This window comes from Elephas maximus, chromosome 26 (genome assembly GCF_024166365.1).
Source record: "Elephas maximus indicus isolate mEleMax1 chromosome 26, mEleMax1 primary haplotype, whole genome shotgun sequence".
Lineage (NCBI taxonomy): Eukaryota > Metazoa > Chordata > Mammalia > Proboscidea > Elephantidae > Elephas > Elephas maximus.
The window spans coordinates 7,875,734-7,900,453 of NC_064844.1; the positions used below are offsets into that span (position 1 = coordinate 7,875,734).

Genomic DNA, 24,720 nt, shown 5'->3' on the forward strand with positions numbered 1-24,720 from the left:
AGGGTAGACACAAACTTCCTTGCTTTCTTTATGGTTACATGAGTGGAATTCTAGTCTGCCTTACACCAACAGGCCCGCCATTCAAGGGTTCTAGCTCTCTGTATGATTTCAATTCTGACTTTCTACTTTGGTTGCCAGAAGGGTCTGTCTCTGTCCCTATGTCAAATCACCCCAAATGGTCAATAATTACTTTAAAACAAAGATGAGAATGTAAAAGGGCAGGGAATATTAAATGAAAATGGAACAACCAGAATGGAAATAACGAGAATGTTCACTTAGCCTGATGAATGTAACCAATGTCACTGAACAACTTGTGTAGAAGTCGTTTAAACGGGAACCTAAACTGCGGTGTAAACCTTCACTGAAAACACAATAAAATATTAAAAAAAATTCAAGTCCCTAAGTTTAAGATCTCTTTCCACATCTAAACAATCCTCCCTTCACACACAGACACAGATACACACACACACACACACACTGAAGGTTGCATTCTTATTGTTCCAATTCCATAGTACATCTATACTATGGGCAGGAGCCCTGGTGGCACAATGGTTAAGAGCTCTGCTTCTAACCAAAAGGTTGGCAGTTTGAATCCACCAGCCGCTCCTTGGAAGTCCTATGGGGCAGTTCTACTCTGTCCTATAAGGTCGCTATGAGTCAGAATTGACTCGAAGGCAGTGGGTTTGGTTTGATATTTGGTTATACTATGGAGAAGGCAGTGGTGCTCCAGTGGTAGACTCTCACCTTCCATACAGCAGACTCAGGTTCAATTCCTGACCAAGGCACCTCGACTGCAGCCACCACCCATATGTAGTGGAGGTTTGCATGTTGCTGTGATGTTGAACATGTTTCAGTGGCACTTCTAGGCTAAGACAGACTAGGAAGAAAGGTCTGGTGATCTACTTCCAAAAACAAACCAATGAAAAACCCTACGGATCACATCAGTCTGATGCCATTGAGCACACGGTTGCCACTGAGTTTGGGGCGGACAACATGTAGCTAACAACCACATACTATGGAAGACTAGGTAGCTATTAAAATGACAAGGTAGTCTACATGTGTTGACAAGTAAAGACCTCCAGGACATATGTGATACACAAATATCCAGGTAACTGTAATGGGAGGGTTCTCCATTAGCCTTAATCTGCCATGTTTTAAGAGCTGGAAGTCCTCAACGCACAACTATGTAATAACGGCATTCTCATTCTTTTATATTCTACTAACTTTTTGTCAGTGGAAGAGAAAGGGATGGTGATATAGCTGTGATCTTATCAGTTCTGCAGAGGCTTCTTGGGCATGTAAGTACTCTACCTACTTCCACTTGTGTGCAATATAACAGAGCTTACAGTAGATACACTGTGGTAGGCCAAGTGCACTCAACAGAATAGCTGGTGAAATTAATCCATTCCAAACTCATTCAAAAAGCAAAGGTTGAGTTAGTGCTAGAAATTATCTAAATAAAATATAAAACTCTATATATACTTATACCTACACACACATGCACATATATGTATATATACGTGTATTTTTTACCTGAATTCAAAGCTATATGGGTACCTAGAATATCAGAATATACGCGTGTGTGTACGTATCTATATACATACATATATATTTACAATCCTGGGAGAAATGTTTTTAGTGGTTCACACTCTTTATTAGATACTGTTGTTGTTAGCTGCTGTCGAGTTGATTCCAACTCATGGAGACCCCATGTGCCCAGAGTAGAACTACTCCATAGGGTATTCAAGGCTGTGACCCTTCAGAAGCAAATCACCAGGCCTGGCTTATGAGGTGCCTCTGGGTGGGTTCGAACTGCCAGTCTTTTAGCTAGTAGATGAGCCTTTGATCATCTTCACCACCCAGGAGCTCCTGTAACTAGATACAAAACAAAACCAAACCTGTTGCAGTTGAGTTAATTCCAACTCAGGGGCCCTACAGGACAGAGAAGAACTGCCCCGTAGCGCTTCCTAGGAGCAGCTGGTGGATTCCAACTGCCGACCTTTTGGTTAGCAGCCGAGTTCTTAACCGCTATGTCACCAGGGCTCCTGATTAGATATAAACCACCCCCCCTCAAAAAAAAACCAAACCCATTGCCGTCAAGTCGATTCCAACTCATAGCAACCTAATAAGACAGAGGAGAACTGCCCCACAGAGTTTTCAAGGAATGCCTGGTGGATTCGAACTTCTGATCTTTTGGTTAGCACTTAACCATTATGCCACCAGGGTTTCCGAATTAGATATAGAGGGGTTCAAAGTTTTTAGAATAAGGAGGAAAATTTAAGGTTATAGAACACTATCCTTAAATTGAAATTTTAATTACAGTGATAGTGGAGATGCGATTACACCCGTCATTGGTTGAATAATCATAATACGGCCAGTATTACACTAATCGCTCTAGATGCATAGTCTCACAGTCAGTAACCTTATGAAGTTGCCATTACTCTAAGTTTACAGATCAGGACATTAAAGTCTCGAGAGGTTAAGCAACTTACCCAAGGTCACACAGCTCATATGTGATGGAGCCAAAATTCAAACTCCAGTTTGTTTGAGTACAGACTTTGTAATATGACCTCTCCTCTAAAAGTTTTACGATATTTATTTTGTTCATTATTCTTCAGAAGAAAGCAGCTTTGTTTATAAATATTATGACATAGAAATAATCCCTGATAATCCATCACTCACTGGAGACCACTGTTAATATTTCGGTGTATTTTAATTGTCTTTTTTTCAGTTTTCGTAAATGGTATGTTCTGAGATTATCAATAAAAAAGCAAACCCAGCGCTCTGTGTGGAGATTCTGAGATATCTCTACGTTCCAGGGACTCTGTTTTTATCTGAAGAAGGTAATTTATCCTGACTTATCCTGATTTTTCATTGGTGGGTTTAAAGGCTCCTGTCCACTGAGAAGGACACCCACTGCCGTTGTCTGGAAGACGCCTGCGACCTCCTCTCTCTCCGGACTTCGGGGGCGTGCCCTGGCTGCCTCTCTGGCGTCTGTTTCTGGTAAGTGGGCTGTAGACTCTAACGGCTCTTGTGAGTTTTGTGGGCAGAGACCTGGTGAGACCATCCTGCTTTCCGCTGAGTTTCCTTTCTCTGTTTTTCTGGACTGTTCTGACGAGCGTGACCCAGGAGCTTTTAGTACTACCTCTGTTCCCTTAGGCACTGTTGGCCTACTCCCTGGTTTTATCTGTGTCTGTACAAAAGCTCCATGTCGCTGGAAAGGAAAACAGAGTTGATGTTAACCAGGGGAACGTGAGCCGTCGGAAGATGCCGCTATGAGCTGAGGTCATGGATTAGCTCAAGTTCTGGTGATGCGGGCACTTAATTCCCTGCCTCTTCCCTGGTTGTCACCTTAGCCCAAAGCTAGGCAGTCACATGATAACTTACTCGGGGAGCCTTTCAATAAATTATAAAACGGGGCGCAACAGGAAATGAGCTGGACAGAAAAGCAGGAAGTCAAAGGAAAAGCATCTTATCGCCTGTTCTCAACTTTTCCATCACTTGGGTTGTGCAAGACCATTCATCTCAAATTTCATTCCTTCCTCTGTAGGTTGCTATGGATACAGTAGAAACTACAGTTTATAGACCTAACGAGGTATGATTGCATCCCAAATGTCTATTAGTTCCAACAAAAGGCTTAGTGATAATGAAATGTGAAAACAAACATCTGTGGTTGGAAAAAACCCAGTGGTTGTCAACATTTCTCTTTGGCTTTATACGCCTTACATGTATCCTCCCCACAGACACACGTTAAGCATGTCAGAAGGTTTGTCACACTGCTTTGACATTACCTTAAGTGAGTGATTTCAATAATTTAAGTAAACCAAATTCCAAGGACTGTGAGGCAAAATTATGACATCACTCCTTAGTTTTCACTATGGCATGTGGTTGAGATTTTCTTACTAATAACCATCCTGGTTTTATTTTAAAACAGACTTTTAGGAAGATGAATATAACTTGAAAAAGCTTAAAGTTCAACCATAAATCTATCTAGTCCTCAAATACTAAATAATTAATTCTAAATACTGTTTCACCTTTCCCCGGAGGGGTTCGCTGGGAGTTTTCCTGGCATCGTATTGATGTATAAAAGAGATGCGTTCTATAAAATTGCTTTGAGGTTCTGCTGATGCATCAGGAGAGGCAAGTGGAACTAAAAAAAAAAAAAGATCTAGTGAAGTCAGGACAAAAATTAGGTTTGTGAATGGAAATATAAGCAGTATTCATAATAGTCATGTTTTATCAAAAATGCTAATGAAGCTAAACTCTTTAAGCACGTAAGGCTCACATACATGTAAAGATTAAATATAATGGATTCACCATTCTTTCTCTATGAAAAGAACCAAATCAAAATGACCAAATTAGGCCCACATGTGGAAATACTATTAACTTTAAAAACTAATATTAATGCAACAACGACTTAAAAATTCTACTGCTTAGGTATGTTTCTTACACAGACACCAACCAGTTTTAGGAAAAGCAAAAGTACAATTTATTATTTGACAACTTATTCTAGTAGTGAAACTAAAACCAAACCCATTGCCATCGAGTCAATTCCGACTCATAGAGACCTTACAGGACAGAGTAGAAATCCCCCATAAGGTTTCCAAGGAGCAGCTGGTAGATCTGAACTGCCAACATTTTGGTTAGCAGTCGAATACTTAACCACTGCACCACCAGGGCTACAATATAAATAGACCTAAAATAAACCTTCCTGGGATGGTTTGATTTTATTTACTTAAATTTTATTTACTTTATCATCTTTATGTTTAATCTCAAACCATCCTGGTAAAATTTGGGATTAAACATAGAGATGACAATGTAAATAAAATCAATGTTATAATGTGCTATTTAATATATCAGAAGCAAACCTGATATAATAGTTTGTTAGTGTTAACCTGATAATTTTAGGAAAATATGATCAAGTATACAGTGTTAGAATGTTTAAGATAACTGGATTTAGTATATTTATAAATTTAATTTGTTAGATTTAAAAGAATTGCTTAAGTGTTTGGGAAGGTTTGATTGCTAAAGTTTGAAGTTTTCCTTGTCAAGTATTCGAAGTGCTTAAGAGGAAAACAGACTATAATTAAATCAATGAAGTTGCAGTTTAAAATGTTCATAGAATTGAATTGACTTCCTTGTAAATGAGTCATTGTTAAAACGTATTTCATTTGTTCAACTTGAATTAATTAAACATCAAATACTAAGTGAAAATTACTATTTTTATTTTACATAATATTTAAAAAATTAAAGGCTTAAGGAAAGAACTTTTTTATTTATAAAGTTAAAACTGGAATATTAATTTAAATTGTAGGTAATTGTAAATCATTATACACAAAGGCCCCCTACAAAAAATCTTTCCTGGAACAGATTATTCTCAAAGACTTAACAACTGGACTACCTGCAGACTTGACAAAACAGTAGAATTCAGAGGACAATGGAATAATATCTTCAAAATATAAATAACTGAATGCAGCATTCTATAACCAACTATACTCTCATTGAAGAGTGGGGGCAATTTAAACACATTTGCAGACAAAGAAAAGTGGAGAGTTGGTCACTCCTAAACTTTCCCTGGAAGAATTATTTAAGGGCATTGTGGCAGTCTGTTACATTGTTGGCCCTGATGGATCAAGTCTCCTGGTATTCACATCCTTGCTGTCTTAGGCTGGGTTCTCAAGAGAAGCAAAACCAGTGAAGTATACACACACACACACGCACACGCACACGCACACGCACACACACACACACACACAGGGAGAGAGATTTATTTCCAGGAAATGGCTCACACAATTGTGGAAGCTGGCAAGTCCCAAATCTGTGGATCACGCATCAGGCTGGAGGCTTCTCCTGGCTCACATGGTTGCAGGGGCTAACGAACCCAAAATTGGCAGGTCAGATGGAAGGCTGCTGGCTCTTGGGGCTATGGGAGCTGGCAAATCCCCAGATCTGAAGGTCAGGTGTCAGGCTGCTGGCTCATGTCCCAAGAACCAGAGATCAGAGGATGACGAGTCAGAAGCAGGATCAAGAGAGGGTGAGCTTTGTCAGAACATCCATATATTGGATGCAGGCCACACCCCCAAGGAAACGCCCCTTTCAACTGATTGGCTGCTCACATCAGATCACAAAATGGAGGATGATTACATAATATCTGCCAGACCATTGAGGATCATGGCTTAGCCACATTGACATATAACCTTAACCATCACCATCCACCCTTTGTCAACTTGGTACCTGTACATATCTCCTAAAACCATATATAATCTCTAAATAAAGACAATTATAAAGTCATACTTATGCCTAAAACAATACAACTAACATGCATACAACCAAAAATGCACTAGCCCCATTTACATCTTATACTTTGTAATAACTAATGGAATAAGGGAGGGAAGAAAACAAAGATATTTGACACACTCACACATATACACGTATAATAAAACAAGGAAGAAATATGCATAACAATTACAGTCCTCATTTCTGAAACTAGTCATGTGGTCATAGCTGGTATTTAGAACTACTTCCACCACCTATTCTGTATTCCCTTTGCCCTCAGCAAGCACCTCAGCTGGTCGCGGTTCTCTACCTAGTGGGGCGACCCAAACCTTCATTCCTGAAGGGTCTGGGCATTAGTAGTCATATCAGAATTGGGTTGCTGTAGTTTTCTATTGACTTATTCACAGGGTATGGTAGTACTAAGAGATGCCCTAAGGGATTTCCTGTATTCCAGAATACTCTTCTTTACCTCCATTATTTAATACCAATCTGACTTTCCCTTGGTAATCAGGATCAATCACACCAGCCAATATGGTAACTCCCTTCTTTGCCCGTTGATCCGGAGGCATGAGGAGCCCAAAGTGGCCAGGTGGCATTGTTAACTTCCAGTTCAATGGAATCACTGTTGTGTCCCTGGTGGGAGCATTCCTCCTTTGGAACTAAGACTTCTAGACCTGCAGAGCATAGTGCCACAGAAAAGGAAGCAAAAATTTTGCATGTGGGTCATGAGGGGTAATAGTGAATGGTGCCACTCTCATTTCCACCCTTGACTCCTGGGCCCATGAATCCTGGCTGTGGGAGAAATAGCACCATATATTAGATGTCAGTTTAGAGCATATACAGCCTCCTGGAGAACATTTCCCAGTATTGCCACCTAACTGGCCCCGTAACTGTGTCTTTAGAAGGCCATTCCATTGTTCTATCAAGCCAGTTGCTTCAAGACTACTGGGAGCATAGTAAGACCAGTGAATTTCATGAACATGGGCCCATTACTGCACTTCATTTGCTGTGAAGTGAGCCCTTTGTTCCAAGGCAATGCTGTATGGGATACCATGATGGTTGATAAGGCATTCAGTAAGTCCGCAGATGGTAGTTTTGGTAGAAGCATCACATACAGAGAAGGCAAATCTGTATCCAGAGTAAGTGCCTATCCCAGTAAAAACAAAATGCTGCCCTTTCCATGATGGAAGTGGTCCAGTGTAATCAACCTGTCACCAGGTTGCTGGCTGATTGCAACCAGCAATGGTGCCATATCGGGGACTCAGTATTGGTCTCTGCTGCTGGCAGATTGGGTACTCAGCAGTGGCTGTAGCTAAGTCAGCCTTGTTGAGTGGAAGTCCATGTTGCTGAGCCCATGCATAACCTCCATCCCTGCCACCATGGCCACTTTGTTCATGAGCCCATTGGGCAATGACAGGAGTCGCTGGGGAAAGAAGCTGACTGGTATCGGTAGGATGTGTCATCCTATCCGCTTGATTGTTAAAATCCTCCTCTGATGAGATTACCCTTTGGTAAGCATTCATGTGAGACACAAATATCTTCACTTCTTTGGCCCATTCAGAGAGGCTTATCCACGTACCTCTTCCCCATACCTCCTTGTCACCAATTTTCCAATCATGTTCTAAGTCTCTGACCTTGACCATGAATGTAGCCCATGAATCAGTATAAAATTGCACATCTGGCCATCTCTTCTTCCAAGTAAAATAAACAACCAGGTGCACTGCTTGAAGTTCTACCCACTGGGAAGATTTCCCTTCATGACTGTCCTTCAGGGAGGTCCCTAAAAGGGGCTGCAGTGCTGCTGCTGTCCACTACTGAGTGGTGATATTTTTTTTATTTCTATTGTCACCTTATGCCATGGATCAGAGTGACCTCTTTATTACTGGAGGCAGAGTCATTAGCACCTTTAAGAATAATCAGACTTGAGAACCAATTTAGAAAACTCATCCTTACAATTTTGTTCTTCTAGAACCATTCCTGGTACCAAATGTCTTAGGCCAGGTTCTCTGGAGGAGCTCAACCAGTGAAGTGTATATATTATAAATATATATATAGAGAGAGAGGTTTATTTCCAGGAAAGGCTTACGCAGTTGTAGAGGCTGGCAAGTCCCAAATCCATGGGACAGGCATCAGGCTGGAGGCTTCTCCTCACTCATGTGGTTACAGGGGCTGATGAACTCCAAATCTGCAGGTCAGGTGGCAAGCTGCTGACTCATGTCCCAAGAACTGGAGGTCAGAGGATGACGAGTCAGATGCAGGATTGAAAGAGAGCGAGCTTTGCCAGAACATCCATATATATTGGATGCAGGCCACACCCCCAAGGAAATGCCCCTTTCAACAGATTGGCTGCTCACATCAGATCACAAAATGGGGGATGGTTACATGATATCTACCAAGCCATTGAGAATCATGGCCTAGCCAAGTTGACACATACCTTAATCATCACACGTTCTTAGTCCCCTCAGTGTGAATCTAGACTGCCTTGTGATTAGTTTTTACCAGTAGAATGTGGCAGAAGGGACTCTGTGTCATTACAGTCATAAACCTTAAGAAAGCCTGGCAACTTCTGCTTTTGCATTCTTGGGATCCCTGAGCTGCCATGAAAGACGTCCAGCTACCTGCCAGAAGAACCACATGGAGAGACCACATGCGGAGGTAGAGGCCCGTTCATTCTAGCACCCCAGCTGAGTCCAGTCCTCAGACTACCAGCCAACTGAATGAACCCATGCAAGTGACCACCAGCGAGACCAGCTGATGATATACTCAGCTGAGCCCAGCACAGATTGCAGAGTCGTGTGCAAATAAAATGGCTCTTGTTTTAGGCAATTAAGTTTTGGGGTGGTTCGTTAATCAGACAGCTGAAACACAAATACTTCAGAAGGAAGTCAATTAAATCAATTAACATGAATCTTTTAAATAATGGCCTAGAATCTCAAAAAATAACAACTTAAAAAAAAGGTTCATTTCTTTGTGGTGACTAATAAAGGGAGAAGAAAGATAACCTTAGCTATTATAGAGGAAAATTCCTTACCCAGACTTTATATGTATTGAAATTAGAAATAACAACTATATTCATTTATGCAAACATATGAGGCTTTTAAGGAAGTCCACAATAGTGAAACACCTCTAAGTGTAAAAACACCAAAGAAGATATTCAGGTTCTTGGCAGGTACTCTACTCAATAATTCAAATTAGACCCAATATAATTACTTGAAAGAAGCCTCGTCAGAAGAGAAATACAAAAAATAAGGCAAAGTCCATGAAGAATGTCTAAAATCCACTCTCTGTCTCTTGGAAACTTGATCTAATTAAAATAAGAATTTTCTAAACAAGGACACACGAAACAAGTTGATGTCTAGCCGTCTATATTTTATCAACAAAGCCAGGATTTATTCAAGCACAGGACTCACTCCTCATAGTGGCAGGAACACAGCAGCTTTTACTTTGAGAAATTTTCTTGACTAACTTTTTGTTTGTGTCTGCTTAAAAAACATTCAACAATAACAATCTATTAGAAACTCCATGCTTCTCAGTAGTACTTGGGTGTTATATAAAAAGACTATTCATGTAAAAATAGTACATACTTTCAAAATACAGTTTAAAAAAAAAGAAAAGAAACTTGACTATAACAAGGAATCACTGTTACGTTATGCTTTGGTGTAAAAGCAGCAACACAAATGAAAACCTATTAGAAAATTAGTTCCCCGACTGCAGCTCAATTCGCAATTCCAAAGAACATTCACGTAACACGCAGTTGATAAACAGCCCAGGTTTCATTTAAGGGTGAAATACGTCACCAATTAAATCAACCTCTCCGATTTGTAGTTTTATTTTATAAAATGAAAAGTGAACACTTTTTCTTTCGGGGACCCAGACGTGGAACACAGACATTTGTTGAACTGGTCGTGGATGGCAGCCAGGAAATCGTGTGGTGGCGCAAGATATAAAGGGTGCTTTCACTGTCAGCACAGGACAACATTGCTGAAATGCCAAAGCCTGGGTGTGACGAAGTGGCTCATGGAACAGACTGGCTACGAGATGACCCTTAATTGGTGTTAATGGGCGTTTACAGCCGCGTTTTTCTATGTTTATGTATATATATACACAAATATAAAATCTGGCATATAGAAACTTTTTGTTGTATACCATTGAGTCAATTCTGACTCACAGAGACCCTGCGTGACAGAGTAGAACTACCCCAAAGGGTTTCCTAGGCTGAAATCTTTACTGGAGCAGATTGCTAGGTTTTTTCCCCTGCGGAGCTGCTGGTGGGTTCAAACTGCCAACCTGTCAGTTAGCAGCCGAGCACTTAAGCACCGTGCCACAAGGTCTCCGTGACAGACTGTGTGTATGTATACATATATACGGATATGAAGAATGTCTGAAATATATACATGTATGTTACATTAAAATACTGAAATTATTTTTATCATTTTCATCTAGAACCCAGATACTGTCTAAAATATGAATAAATGACAGGCCTAGATTGTGCTGTGTGTGTTAGTTTAGATCATACTATGACTTTAAATTAATCATTCAATACAACTCAGTACTCAGTGCCGTCGAGTCGATTACACAATCATTCAATAGTGTGTAATTATTCATTAAATAAATCTGTAAAGTATTTATTGAGCTCCTGTTATATGCCTAGATGTTCTACTGGATCCTGGGGATACAACAGAGAACAAGACAGGCAAGATTCCACCGGGTACTTGATATTAAATCTGTGGAGAACAGCATAAGGAAAGACCAATAATAGGAGAGACGGACAGACGGGCAGACAGATACACTATGCCAGGTATTTAAAGCCAAATTCCAACCCAACACCTAACTTAGTACAATGCTACGATTAATAAAAAATCCAAAAAACCCATTGCCGATTCCGATTCATAGCAACCGTAAAGGATAGAGTAGAACTGTCCCATATGGCTTCCAAGGATTGGCTGGTGGATTCAAACTGCCAACCTTTTGGTTAGCAGCCGAAGCTCTTAACCACTGCGCCACCAGGACTCCAATAATAAGAATAGCTACCATTTATTGTCTACTACGTACCAAGCACTGTGGTAGGCACTTTACATATCATTTCATTTATTTCTCATAACAATTCTGCAAAGCAGTTATTATTATACACATTTCATCAATTGAGTAGAACAGGATGATAAAATTTAAGTAATGGGCACAGGCTCAAACAGCTACAAGTGCTGAACTAATATTAAATTCTGAGGGGAGCAAGTTTGGTAGTGACAAGGTTACTGTGATTTCCAGTTTAAAGTGACAAATTAAACATGTTCTTTTTTCTCTATTCCCTCCCAGAACTCCACTAAAATGACAGTCAATAAAAAGGCTTGCATTCTTAAGGAAAAAAAAAAAAGAATAAAATGAGAGTGGAGGCATTAACAAATTTGGGAGCCAGGAAGCAGATGGATGAGTGGGACTGGCTTGAGTAGACTACAGAAAACTGGAAGCTGTAAGTGGCACAGGCCTGAGTAGACTACAGAAAACTGGAAGCTGTAAGTGGCATAGGCCTGAGTAGACTACAGAAAACTGGAACCTGTAAGTGGCATAGGCCTGAGTAGACCACAGAAAACTGGAAGCTGTAAGTGGCATAGGCCTGAGTAGAACACAGAAAACTGGAAGCTGTAAGTGGCATAGGCCTGAGTAGACCACAGAAAACTGGAAGCTGTAAGTGGCATAGGCCTGAGTAGACCACAGAAAACTGGAAGCTGTAAGTGGCACAGGCCTGAGTAGACTACAGAAAACTGGAAGCTGTAAGTGGCACAGGCCTGAGTAGACTACAGAAAACTGGAAGCTGTAAGTGGCACAGGCCTGAGTAGACTACAGAAAACTGGAAGCTGTAAGTGGCACAGGCCTGAGTAGACTACAGAAAACTGGAAGCTGTAAGTGGCACAGGCCTGAGTAGACCACAGAAAATGGAAGCTGTAAGTGGCATAGGCCTGAGTAGACCACAGAAAACTGGAAGCTGTAAGTGGCATAGGCCTGAGTAGACCACAGAAAACTGGAAGCTGTAAGTGGCATAGGCCTGACTAGACCACAGAAAACTGGAAGCTGTAAGTGGCATAGGCCTGAGTAGACCACAGAAAAATGGAAGCTGTAAGTGGCATAGGCCTGAGTAGACCACAGAAAACTGGAAGCTGTAAGTGGCATAGGCCTGAGTAGACTACAGAAAACTGGAAGCTGTAAGTGGCATAGGCCTGAGTAGACTACAGAAAACTGGAAGCTGTAAGTGGCATAGGCCTGAGTAGACTACAGAAAACTGGAAGCTGTAAGTGGCACAGGCCTGAGTAGACCACAGAAAACTGGAAGCTGTAAGTGGCACAGGCCTGACTAGACCACAGAAAACTGGAAGCTGTAAGTGGCATAGGCCTGAGTAGACCACAGAAAACTGGAAGCTGTAAGTGGCACAGGCCTGAGTAGACCACAGAAAACTGGAAGCTGTAAGTGGCATAGGCCTGAGTAGACCACAGAAAACTGGAAGCTGTAAGTGGCATAGGCCTGAGTAGACCACAGAAAACTGGAAGCTGTAAGTGGCATAGGCCTGAGTAGACTACAGAAAACTGGAAGCTGTAAGTGGCATAGGCCTGAGTAGACCACAGAAAACTGGAAGCTGTAAGTGGCACAGGCCTGAGTAGACCACAGAAAACTGGAAGCTGTAAGTGGCACAGGCCTGAGTAGACCACAGAAAACTGGAAGCTGTAAGTGGCACAGGCCTGAGTAGACCACAGAAAACTGGAAGCTAAGTGCCTGTGAGGAAGAAGGCACTGGTGAGAGAGCCAATAAGGGACTGAAGAGAAAGCAACGCCCTCAGAAAAAGGAACTGATTTACCGCCACAGGATTCCAGGAAGGCTGGGAACTGGAGGCATCAGGTGCCTCTGAAGCAGGAGGCAAGGGGCAGGGGTAAAAGGTGGGGTTGAAAACGGGATTGTTTGAGGGTCTTCAAAAGGAGCAGTGGGACTCTCAGATTTCCCACCCCTATCCCAGGCAGCGGTCTGGAGGACGCTGACATTCTGAAATGCTTGGTCCCCTGCCTGGTCGCCCTAGAACAAAGCCTCCCTCCCTGGTCTCATCTCCCACCTCTATTTCCGCATCCCTTGTTGAACTAGAGAGGAAGCAGCTGCTCCTCATGCCAAGGGATTAGAACCTGATGGGTCAGTTAATCAAAATAAGTCAGTTAAAACAAAGAGAGAAAATGATCTACATCATACTTAGATATCTATTTTAACCAACTCATTCACCAAATTTTTGTTGGAGGACCAAGGTATTATTTTTGCAGAAGTGTCCGTTAATTGGAATTCCACTTTGTGTTTCTTGCACAAACCACACTCCTAATGCATCCTTCCCAGGTTTCATTTAACAAGGAATGAAAACTTAATGACACGTGTGAAGCAAAAGGAGTGCAGAATCCTTCAAGACCTTAAAAATTCATCCCCAGTTCATCTTCTATAGTTATTTTGCCCACATCTGTCAGTTTTTTTTTTTTTTTTTTTTAGTGATTGTCCTTTTATCAAGTCTTTCCAAACATTCAACTTTGGATATTTTATAGAAACAACTGTTTTCATATGCAGATTTTAGTTTATAAGAAGATGTAATTAAATTCTGAAATTACAATAAAAAGTACAGCAGGCATAAATTAGTTTGGAAACACGCATTTCCTACCTCCTTGGTCTGAGTTACACACCCCTTTTGTAAATCTCTACATCATGGTAGGTTGAACAAAAGGAGGAGCAAAAGGAAACGAGGTGGATAGATTTCACCAATCAAATAGGGTCATGCAGGCAATGGGGAAGAATTTGAAATGTATCTTATAAGCAACGAGACATAACTGCAGAACCTAAAGAGTGTTATCATTTACGTTTTAAAAAGATCATTCTACCCATACATCTGGAAACCTTGGTGGCATAGTGGTTAAGCACTATGGCTGTTAACCAAAAGGTCTGCAGTTCAAATCCACCAGGTGCTCCTTGGAAATTCTATGGGGCAGATCTACTCTGTCCTGTAGGGTCACTATGAGTCAGAATCAACTCGACGGCAAGAGGTTTTTTCTTTTTTTTTTTTTGGTTTACCTATATATCTACAGCTAGCTGATTTCTGACAAGGGCACTAAGTCCATCCAGTGGGTTAAGAACAGTCCCTTCAGTAAATGGTGCTGAAACAACTGGACCTCCATATGCAAAAGAATGAAGTTGGGCCCATACCTCACACCATATATGAACATTAACTCAAACTGATCAAAGACCTAAATGTAAGAACTAATGCCGTAAAACTCTTAGAACAAAACAGGAGTAATGCTTCAGGACCTAGTTTTTGACAATGGATTCTTAGATGTGACACCAAAAGCACAAGCAACAAGAGAAACACAGATAAACTGGGCCTCATTAAAATTAAAAATTATATGCTTCAAAGGGCTTTATTAATAAGTCAAAGAGATGATCTACAGAATGGAAGGATTTGGTAACCACATATCAGGTAGCAGTTTAATATTCAAAATATATAAAGAACTCCTACAACTTAACAACAAAAAGACAAACAACCCAATCAAAAAATGGGCAGAAAACTTGGACAGACGTTTCACCACAGAAGGTAAACAAAGGCCAATAAGTACACGTAAAGATACTCAACATCATTAAACCAAACCAAACCCACTGCCATCAAGCTGATCCTAACTCAGAGCAACCCTACAGGACAGAGTAGAACTGCCCCACAGGCTTTCCAAGAAGCAGTTGGTAAATGTGAACCACTGTCCTTTGGGTTAGCGGCCAAGCACTTAACCACTGGGCCACCGGGGCTCCCCTCAATATCATTAGTCATTACCGCATCAGCTGCTGTTGAGTAGACTCTGAATTATGGCAACTCCGTGTGTGCCAGAGTACAACTGTGCCCCACGGGATTTTCAGTGGCTGATTTTTTGGAAGTAGATCACCAGGCCTTTTTTTCTGACGTGCCTCTAGGTGGACTCAAACTGCCAACCATTTGGTTAGCAGCCAGGCAAGTTAACTGTTGGCACCACCTAGGCACTTCCATTGGTCATTAGGGAAATCCAAATCAAAACCACAATGACATACCACTTTACCCTCACTAGGATGGCTATGATCAGAAAAATAGGAAAATAACAAGTGCTGACAAGGATATGGAGAAATGTGAACCTCATCCATTGTTGGTGGGGTTGTAAAATGGTACAGCTGGTATGGGAAAGAGTTTGGTGGTTCCTGAAAAAGTTAACTACAGAATTACCATATGACCCAGCAATTCCACCCCTAGGTATATACTCAAAAGAATTGAAAGCAGGGACTCAAACAGACTTGTACACCAATGTTCACTGCAGCATGATTCACAATAGCCAAAAGGTGGAAACAACCCAAGTGTCTACCAACAGACGAAAGGATAAATAAAATGCAGCATATACATACAATGGAATATTGTTTAGTCATAAAGATAAATGAAGTCCTGATTCATGCTACAACATGGATAAACCTTGAAAACATTATGTTGAGTAAAATAAGTCAGACGCAAAAGGACAAATATTATATGATCCCACTTATATGAAATATCTGTAATAGGCAAATGAATAGAGATCAAAGTTTATTAGTGGCAAGGGAGGTGGATAAAGGAAACAGGGAAGTATTCTTAAGGAGCGCTGAGTTTCTGTGAAGGGTGATGAAAACATTTAGAAATGGATATTGGTGATGGCTGTACAATATGGTGAATGGGATTAACGTCACTGAACTGTACACAGAAAAATGCTTATATATATTTCACTACAAAGTTTTTAAAAAGGATCCTTTTGACTATGATGTTATGGAGGAGAAAGAAATAGGATAATAGTGTCTACACTACCTTGGTAACAAAAACAAAACCCGTTGCCATGGAGTTGATTCCAACTCACAGTGACCCTATAAGACAGAGTAGAAGTGCCCCATAGGGTTTCCAAGGAGTGGCTGGTGGATTTGAACTGCCATCCTCTCGGTTAGCAACTGTAGCTCTTAACCACTGCGCCACCAAGTAACAGCAGAGATGGAAAAGAAGGAGATATGGATAGACATCAAGATTTGCCAATGGATTGGTTATAGATGAGGCGGGAAAGGGGGTTACGAATAACTTCTAGGTTACCAAAACTTGAACACTTGGGGGGCTGAAGGTGGCATTCACTGAGATGGGGAAGACAGGTGGAGGGACGGGTTTTCTAACCATATAGAGTTTGAAAACCCAACTAGATATCCAAGGAGCTGCTAAGTAGGTTGTTGGATCTGTGAGCTTGAAGCTCAGTGAGGAGGCCAGAGCTAGAGAGATAAATCGGGTTTTGAAACTGGTTCCTTTGACCTTTGGAGTCCTGGTGGCACAGTGGTTAAGAGCTCAGGTTGTTAACTAAAAAGTCAGCAGTTGGATTTCACCAGGAGCTCCTTGGAAACTCTATGGGGCAGTTCTACTCTGTCCTACAGGGTTGCTGTCAGTCGGAATTGACTTGACGGCAACGGGGTACCCTCTTCTACCTCCCATCTTCTGTCAACTCTTGTTTGCTTTTTTATGTTAAGGCTTATAACATATACTCCCTGTTCTGTAATCATATGTAAACTTTTTGTATTTTTTCTATAGATTAATCCCCAAATTTGAAAATTCCTAAATAGCATTTGTAATAAATACTGTTCACTGACGGGACAAATATTGTGCTAGGATTACATTTCCTTTCAGTGGGTCCAAAGTCCCAGTGCCACTTGAAGGAAAATGATTCTAGTTTCCACGTCAAATAAATTCTCTTTTTTGGTTAAAAATTATTTCCTCTGAGAACCCTGAAGTCATCATCCCGTTGAGCTTTTGCATCAATGCTGTTGGCAAAAAGTCTGCTTCCAGATGGGCAGTTATTCCTTAGATGGTGACTTATTTTTCTTTCTCTCTCTGGAAGCTTTTAGATTCTTCTCTTTATGACTGGTGCTTGCAATTGCATGATGATGTGTAGGTGTGTGCCTTTTTTTTCCTTCATATTTGGAAGCACTCGGTGGGCCCTTCCAACGCCTCTCTTTGACATTGGGAAGCTTTCTTTTTATTATTCTTCTAGAAATGTAGGGTAGTGGTTATAAGTACAGGCATTGAGTCAGACTATCTGCGTTCAAGTATCAATTGTTCCCTGTATAGGACTGGGTAAGTTATTTAAATTCTGTGCTTGAAAAATGAGCATATTAATACTACTATACCTCATGGGGTTGGTGTGAAAATTAAACGAGTTAATGTTTAAAAAGCACCAGATAGTGTTGGTAAGTAGTATGTGCCATAGCACAGTGGCAAACAGTATGTACTCAGTAAATTTTATTTTATCTTCGTTTTCACTCTTTTTTGGGGCTCTGGAAAAGCTGCTCCTCCCAGACGGATTGTCCATGTTGCATTTCTTCTCTCATATTTTCTAGGTTTTTCTAGTTTGTTGTTTTGTGGCCTTGGATATTTCCTTGACTTTGTCTTCCTAACATTAATAATAATAATGTGGCATAATTCAGATCTTTGGTTGTCCATTCATAATTACAAACAGGATGCAGGACTGGCTTGATTTATTAAAATAAGTGGCGTAGCAGTTGATATCTAGCTAAGTTTGCCAGCGGATAACACACTGGGCCTCAGTGGTCTTCATGCTGGGATGGGTGGTAGGCTTATGACGAGAGGAGTTATTTATGAGACAAAAGTTACCCTCTGATTTCCAGCCCCACCCTCATCCCTTTCCATTCCTGCCTTCTGCTATGCCTGTGGACGGAGCCTGCAGCTACTCCAGGGTTTTATCAGGCAGACTGGCCTCTCTTTGCTACATCCCCTTCCAGGTATTCTCCCAGACCAGCTGCCATGCAGTCAGCTCCAACTCATGGCGGCCCCATGAGTGTCAGAGTAGAACTATGCTCCACAGGGTTTTCAGTGGCTGATTTTTCGGAAGTAGATCGCCAGGCCTCTCTTCTGAGGTGTCTCTGGGTGGACTGGAACCCACAACGTTTCAGTTAGCAGCTGAGTCTGTTACTGCTTGTGCCACCCAGGGACTCCTCTAGGTGTTCTAGGCTACCGCTTCTCTGCTCTCTTTTATCTATGAACAGGCTTCCAATCTTTTCCACATTCCAGAGAAAGAGCTTAACCCCTGCTAACCTTACCTATTCCAGAAGAAGGCTTTTGCATCCTGCTGTGTTTCACTGGCAAAACCAAGGGGCATGTTGGTTTTTGGAAGTCACTCCTCTGTGTGCTCTTGGTGTCATACGGTGGTTGAAAGGAATGTTCCAGTACTTTACCATGTGACCACCAGTCACCCTTTATAGAAAAAAAGCGGAAACACAAAATTGGATACTGGGGACATTTTCATGTGTTGCTTGATATCTATAGGAGAATATACAGTAGGTATGTGCATAATCTAGTGCTAAAATGGAGTTCTGAAATAAAGAAATAAATACCTTTTTACAAGTCTTCTTTACAAAGATATTTATTCCTTGATTTTATATATTTTAAGAAGGTACCTAAAATGAATTGTCATATATTTTTAGCTAACCTACAGTTGCTAGATTCTTAAACCACCTTCCAGCAACAGATAGAGTGGTAAAAATCAACAAAACAGTTATAATCCCATGTTTTGTATTATAATTTTACAATATATATGTGCAAATGTGTATCTATATATACGTATATATTGTTGTTCAGTACCATAGAGCCGATTCCAACTCCTAGAGACTCCATATGACAAAGCAGAGCTGCCCCATAGGGTTTTCTAGGCTGTCATCTTTACTGTAGCAGATTGTTAGGTTTTCCTCCTTAGGAGCGGCTGGGTGGATTCGAACCACCAACCTTTCAGTTAGCAGCCAAGCACTTAACCACTGCATCCTTGTGTATGTATTAAACATGGTTTAATATAAAAAATTATGTTCTATATTTTTCATTATGGCAATACAAATGACTTTGTTATCATCTAATGTGGTGTTTTTTGAAGTTTTTAGCTCTCACCATGAATACATGACACGTATTGTCATGCCTAGAGCACACAATGTGTACACAGACATAAAACTGAAACAACAGTTCACAAAACTATACTCTTACTACATGCAGGGCACTCTATTTTCATATTCTATTTGTTTTATTGCTTTTCTCTTCAATTTCATTTGACAAGGCTCATTGCAACCCACTAAACTGATTTATAATGTATTAATGACTTTTGGAGCCCTGGGGGTGCACCGGTCAAGAGCTCAGGCTACTAACCAAAAGCTCACCAGTTCGAGTGCACCAGCCGCTCCTTGGAAGCCCCGTGGGGCAGTTCTACTCTGTCCTATAGGGTTGCTATGAGTCGGAATCGACTTGATGGCGATGGGTTTGGGTTTTGGGTTTAATGACTGTCAGAAAAGCTTTGTTCTAAGGGAAAGCATTCTCTCTGTGCCCGAATATTTTGGTCCTAAAGCTTGACCTAGGTACACAGGATAGGGAGAACTAACAGACTCTTCATCAGGAAGTATGAAAGTTTGTTGTCAATTCTGACTGAAAATTAAAAAAAGAACTGACCGGTCATGTAGAAGTAGGGAACCTTTGGAAAAGGCAACTGTGACATGAAGGAGCTCTTTATGAAAGTCATATTGGGTATAACCCAAGGCCTACCTTGGGTTTTAATGAAACGAACAAGAAAACAGCGGCCGTCCAGTCGGCTCTGACTCAGGCTACCTCACATGCGTCCAGGCAGAACTGTGCTGCACGGGTCTCGACCTCTCAGAAGTAGGTTGCCAGGCCCTTCTTCTCAGGCACGTCTGAGTGGACTAGAACCTCCAACCTTCCAGCTAGTAGCTGAGCACTTATAAAATAAAATAAACTATGATTCCATAATCCACTGCTTTAAAAACATGATTTGGTGGGATGACTATGAGATTGTAATAGATTCTAAATAAACATGAGAATATAATTGAGGCTACATTGGTACAGAAGAGGCATCTAAAGAAACCTATGTGGCTGCAGAAAGAGTCAGCTCTCAAATGAGCTTAGGTTTAAAAAAGAGAGGCATCTATAAAAGATAACAGGTGCACACTGTCAAATCCAAAAAAAAAAAACAATGTGAGCCAGCTTATCGGAACGTTGTCAAGAAGCTCAAAAACAAGAAATTGATGAGATATGCCAATGGCAACAAAAATAGCGCTTCCTAAACAACAACAGCAAAAAAATTAAAACATTCTTGTGTTTGTAAGCAAAAAATCAAGGAAAGGCTAAGAATTCGGAGAAGGCAGTACACTGTTCATAGCTGAAAGTCAGAATGACTCAACTACCATTTTGCTGTAGGCTCTGGGGTAAGGGAAACTATGGCCAAGCTGAAAAAGATGGGATGAGCATACAGAAGAGGGAAATAAGCCCTGAAGACGGAGTACTGCTGGTGCAGTGGGTAAGAGCTCAGGCTACTAACCAAAAGGTCGGCAGTTCAAATCCACCAGCCACTCCTTGGAAATGCTATGGGGCAGTTCTACTCTGTCCTGTAGGGTCGCTATGAGTTGGAATTGACTCCACAGCAATGGGTTTGGTTTTTATTTTATTTTTTTTAGTCAAGTAGAGTGTTAGACCTGACTTTGTTACTTTCAGTCAGCGCCCGCTTTTCAGGCCGAGGACAAAATCGTAACCAGGAGTAATGAATAAGTTTGCAGGTAGAATCAGGGTTTTGGAGACCAGAAGAGCTCAGCTAATGGGTCCCTTTAATTTTTGTAATTCAGTAAGAGGTGACGTACACAAATGAAGAGTTCTTGATACAGATCCAGGAAAAGTCTAGAACAGATTACTAAGCAGATGGTGGCTTCTCACTATCTGGCTGAAAATAGTCTCGTCTTAACTGCTGTCAGAGTGCCTACTTCCTGCAGCTCTCCTTCGCTCTGCAGTTATAACAGGGCTTATCGTGCCCCAACTGCTAGGGCGGGCAGACCACATCTGGCTTTTTCTTGCCACCATTCTCCAAGGTTGGCACATCCATTTTGCAGATGAGAAAACTGCTGGGAGGTTAAGGAGCTTGCCCGATGCATTTGACTGGCAGGCAGCAGAGCTGTGGCAGGTCACACCCTGGCCTCTCTGTGTGAACCCCTCATTTCTGGGCTACGCTGCTATCTCAAACCTGCTGTGGACATCAAACCAGATAAGCCCAAGTTTAAATTACTCCAAAAGTAAAAATAAGGACGCCCCAAGTGTCCTGAGAAAGTGCTTTTAAACATATGAATATGACCATACACTTATATCACCAAATGCTTTATATGATCTACTTTTGTTGATCAGAAACTTTGCTTTTGCTTGCACCCAGGCTACTGGAGAAGTGGCCCTGGGACAAGGATCGCTAGGAAATGCCTGGCACATTTAATTTCTTCTGAAAGTGTAATGCAACTATTAGAAGTCTGCCGTCGTGAAGGCGGAATCATCAATTCCCCTTTCAAACAGACTTATTTTGAATGGAGAAATTTAGGAAAACAGTTCCACAAATATAAAGGAAATACGGAACAATTTTTCCTAAAGAAAAGTGCCACTGATGGCTTGAAAGCCCTGTCGTCAGTCAAAGTGTTCTGTGTAGTGTAAACTGGGTACATCCCCACTTCACCAGGACACAACCCTACAGCAGCTGGGAAAATCTTGTTTTAATTTTCCCTGTTTCTTAACTGACCACCCTGCCTGGAAAGGGAGCTTTGTCCCTGGAATAGTAAGAATGTACATAGCTCACGCACACATGCTTGCTCTCTGGGTCCGAGCATTTGCCCATTAAGAGATTACGAGATTAAAGAGACAGAGAGGGAGGCCTGTTTTTCCTCACTTTGCAGTGAAGGGAAAGGCTAAAAAAAAAAAAAAAAAAAAAGGACTGCTTTGCCTAACACCTTTTACACGGGGCTATAGGGTTTTACGTCACAGTTGTTTATGACTAAAGTCCTCTTTAAAGTATCAAAAAGCAAAGATGTCACCGTGAAGATTAAGGTGACCCAAACACATGAGGTGTTTTCAATCACCTCATATGCTTGCGAAATCTGGACAATGAATAAGCAAGACCGAAGACGAACTGGTACCTCTGAACCGTGGCGCTGGCGAAGAATATTGAATACGCCATGCATGGACTGCCAGAAGAGTGAAAAAATCCGTCTTGGAAAGAGTACAGTCAGAATGCTCATTAGAAGCAAGGATGGTGAGACTTTGTCTCATATACTTTGGACATGTTATCAGGAGGGACCAGTCCCTGGAGAAGAACATCATGCTCGGGTCAGTGAAAACGAAGAAGGTGCTCAACAAGACAGATTGACACGGTGGCTGCAATAATGGGCTCAAGCCTAATGATTGTTAGGATGGCACAGGACTGGGCAATGTTTTGTTCTGTTGTACACAGGGTCCCTGTGAGTCAGAACTGACTCGATGGCACCTAACAACAACAAGTCAGACTGGGGGTTGTCATCTACTGTGATTGCTTTGTTCAGGCTTTGGGGCTCAGATCACATCTTGTAGACTGTGGAGGGGGTTTTGTCTGAACAGAGAGTTGTCCCTAACTCACAACTTTGGACTCAGGGCAAGGACGAAGTCCTCTTTCCCAGCCCGAGTCCTGGCTCCTTTCAGGTTGACCATTGGCAGGCTGCTCCATGGTGGGAAGATGCCTCACGACGTGGCTCCCGCTAACCCTGCCGTGGGAAGGCATAAGGCTGAAGCACTATGAGCCCCTCGGCCATGCCTGGAAGCCAGTGTAAGGCATTCTGTATTATCCTTACGCCTTCAGACATTTGTTTCTTCAGTAAACATTTCTGTTTTTCCCTTCTTTGGGGAATTAAAGAGAATTTCCTGGGGAGAAGTGATGAAAGCAAAAGAGACGTCCTTGAGAAGGAGGAGGTTAAGAGAATGCAAGAGGTGTAAGCCAAGCTCCCGCACAGCAGCTGCAGGGACCTGGCTGCAACGGCTGGGGTGGTGTCACGTGTGGGGCATGAAACCAACCTTTAGGACTACCAAGAACATGCAGACTTTGGGCAACACCTTACACACAATCACATTTGATTACTGGCGCTCAATGGCTTTAAAAAATGGAAGTGCTGTCACAAACAGTAGGGTGATCAGGGTCCTATCAGGCGCGTCACGCCTAAGCTCATCCCTGTTTTGCTGTAAATATTTCAAGGAGCGCTGGAAAAAAAAATCTTTTGAGGAAATTCGCAATGTCCCTAAAAAAACCAAACCTTTGCCATCGAGGGGACTCCAACTCATGTGTTCTGTGCGACACGAGTTTCACAGCATATTCATAAGTGAAGGTTTCCAAATTAAATACATTTGGGAAATACCGAGATAAGCAAAGTTAAACGAATTTTTTTATCTCAGGATTTCTCAGAACTTTTACAAACTAATGCAAATTGTGAAGCTCTGGGAAAGGTATACAAAAACGCAGCTGTTCCAAAACTCACTTCATTTTGAAACTTCATTTTATTGTGAAAAATATGTTTTGGAAAATGCTGACCTAGTATAATCTCTTTTGAAGTAAAATATTTAAAAATACAAAACAATCAAACTATTTTTCTTTGGAAGTGACCAAGCTCAAAGCTCATTCTTCCTTTTTCCTAGCACCTCCAATTTTAGGTAGAACTCTAAGCCCTGGCGGTGTAACGGGTTAAGCGGTTGGGTGTCATCCCAAGGGCTGGTGGTTCGAAGCCACCCAGCAGCCCAGCAGGAGAAAGACCTGGAGATCTGCTTCCATAAAGATCACAGCCTAGAAAGCCCAAAAGGGCAGTTCTACTGTCACATGGGGTCACTATCAGTCAGAATCGACTCGACAGCACCCAACAAGAACAGGTAATACTGTGCAAGTTATCATTTCATTTTAAAATCTTGTAAATAAATAAAACAAACCAATCTGGTGTTGGGTTCTAAAGATACTCTCTTAGCAAAATACATAAAACAACAGGTATGTCATTTTAAATATTTAGGCAACTTTCTTTTCCTTACTCTTATTTTCAAAGCCAGCATTACTATAAACCAGTTAAATCTATTTAAACAAACAAAAAACCTACCGTCTTAAGTAAAAGTACAAAGTTTACAAATATGTGAAATAAGCATTCTTTATTACCCTTTGTTGTTGTTGTTTTGTGCCATCAAGTCGATTATTACTCATAGTGACCCTACAGGACACAGTAGAACTGCCCCATAGGGTTTCCAAGGGGCAGCTGGTGGATTTGAACTGCTGACCTTTTGGTTAGCAACCTGAGCTCTAAACCACTTCGCCAGCAGAGCTGCACTTATTACTCCTGAAGTACTTGGAAATGGGTACACTTAATGTGGTTTTTGTTTTTTCAAATAAACACTCTCCTCCTTCCATCCCAAATGAAATACCGTTTTAACTGTGAGGCATCTTGGGTCCTTCTCTCTGCTAACTTCCTTCTTCCAATCTACTGCCAGCTTCTCTTTATCTGACCTCTGACTTGATTTCACACTTCCTTTCTTTATCTCTTAAAGGCCTC

General features: G+C 41.4%; 1 protein-coding gene and 1 long non-coding RNA gene across 6 annotated transcripts in view; one reads left to right on the forward strand and one right to left on the reverse strand.

Annotated features, from left to right (window-relative positions):
* C26H2orf73 (chromosome 26 C2orf73 homolog) overlaps positions 1 to 24,720 on the reverse strand; it is a 144,358-nt gene that overhangs the window by 106,068 nt on the left and 13,570 nt on the right. For 3 of the 5 annotated variants that reach the window (XR_007515534.1, XR_007515535.1, XR_007515536.1), the window contains exons 3-5: positions 18,412 to 18,565; positions 4,035 to 4,150; positions 2,493 to 3,214 (exon numbers count right to left, since the gene is read on the reverse strand). Coding sequence is in view for 2 of the 5 variants with exons in the window: in XM_049870441.1 (XP_049726398.1) it covers positions 2,849 to 3,214; positions 4,035 to 4,150; positions 18,412 to 18,565 (636 nt within the window). In the remaining 3 variants the exon portion in view is untranslated. Of the gene's footprint in view, positions 1 to 1,538; positions 3,215 to 4,034; positions 4,151 to 18,411; positions 18,566 to 24,720 lie in introns of those variants that run through there. The other 2 variants (XM_049870441.1, XM_049870442.1) reach the window with 2 other exon arrangements.
* LOC126068067 (uncharacterized) lies at positions 2,914 to 12,376 on the forward strand. The gene is made up of 3 exons (XR_007515537.1): positions 2,914 to 3,003; positions 10,928 to 11,074; positions 11,590 to 12,376. It is a non-coding gene; the product is annotated as an uncharacterized LOC126068067 (long non-coding RNA).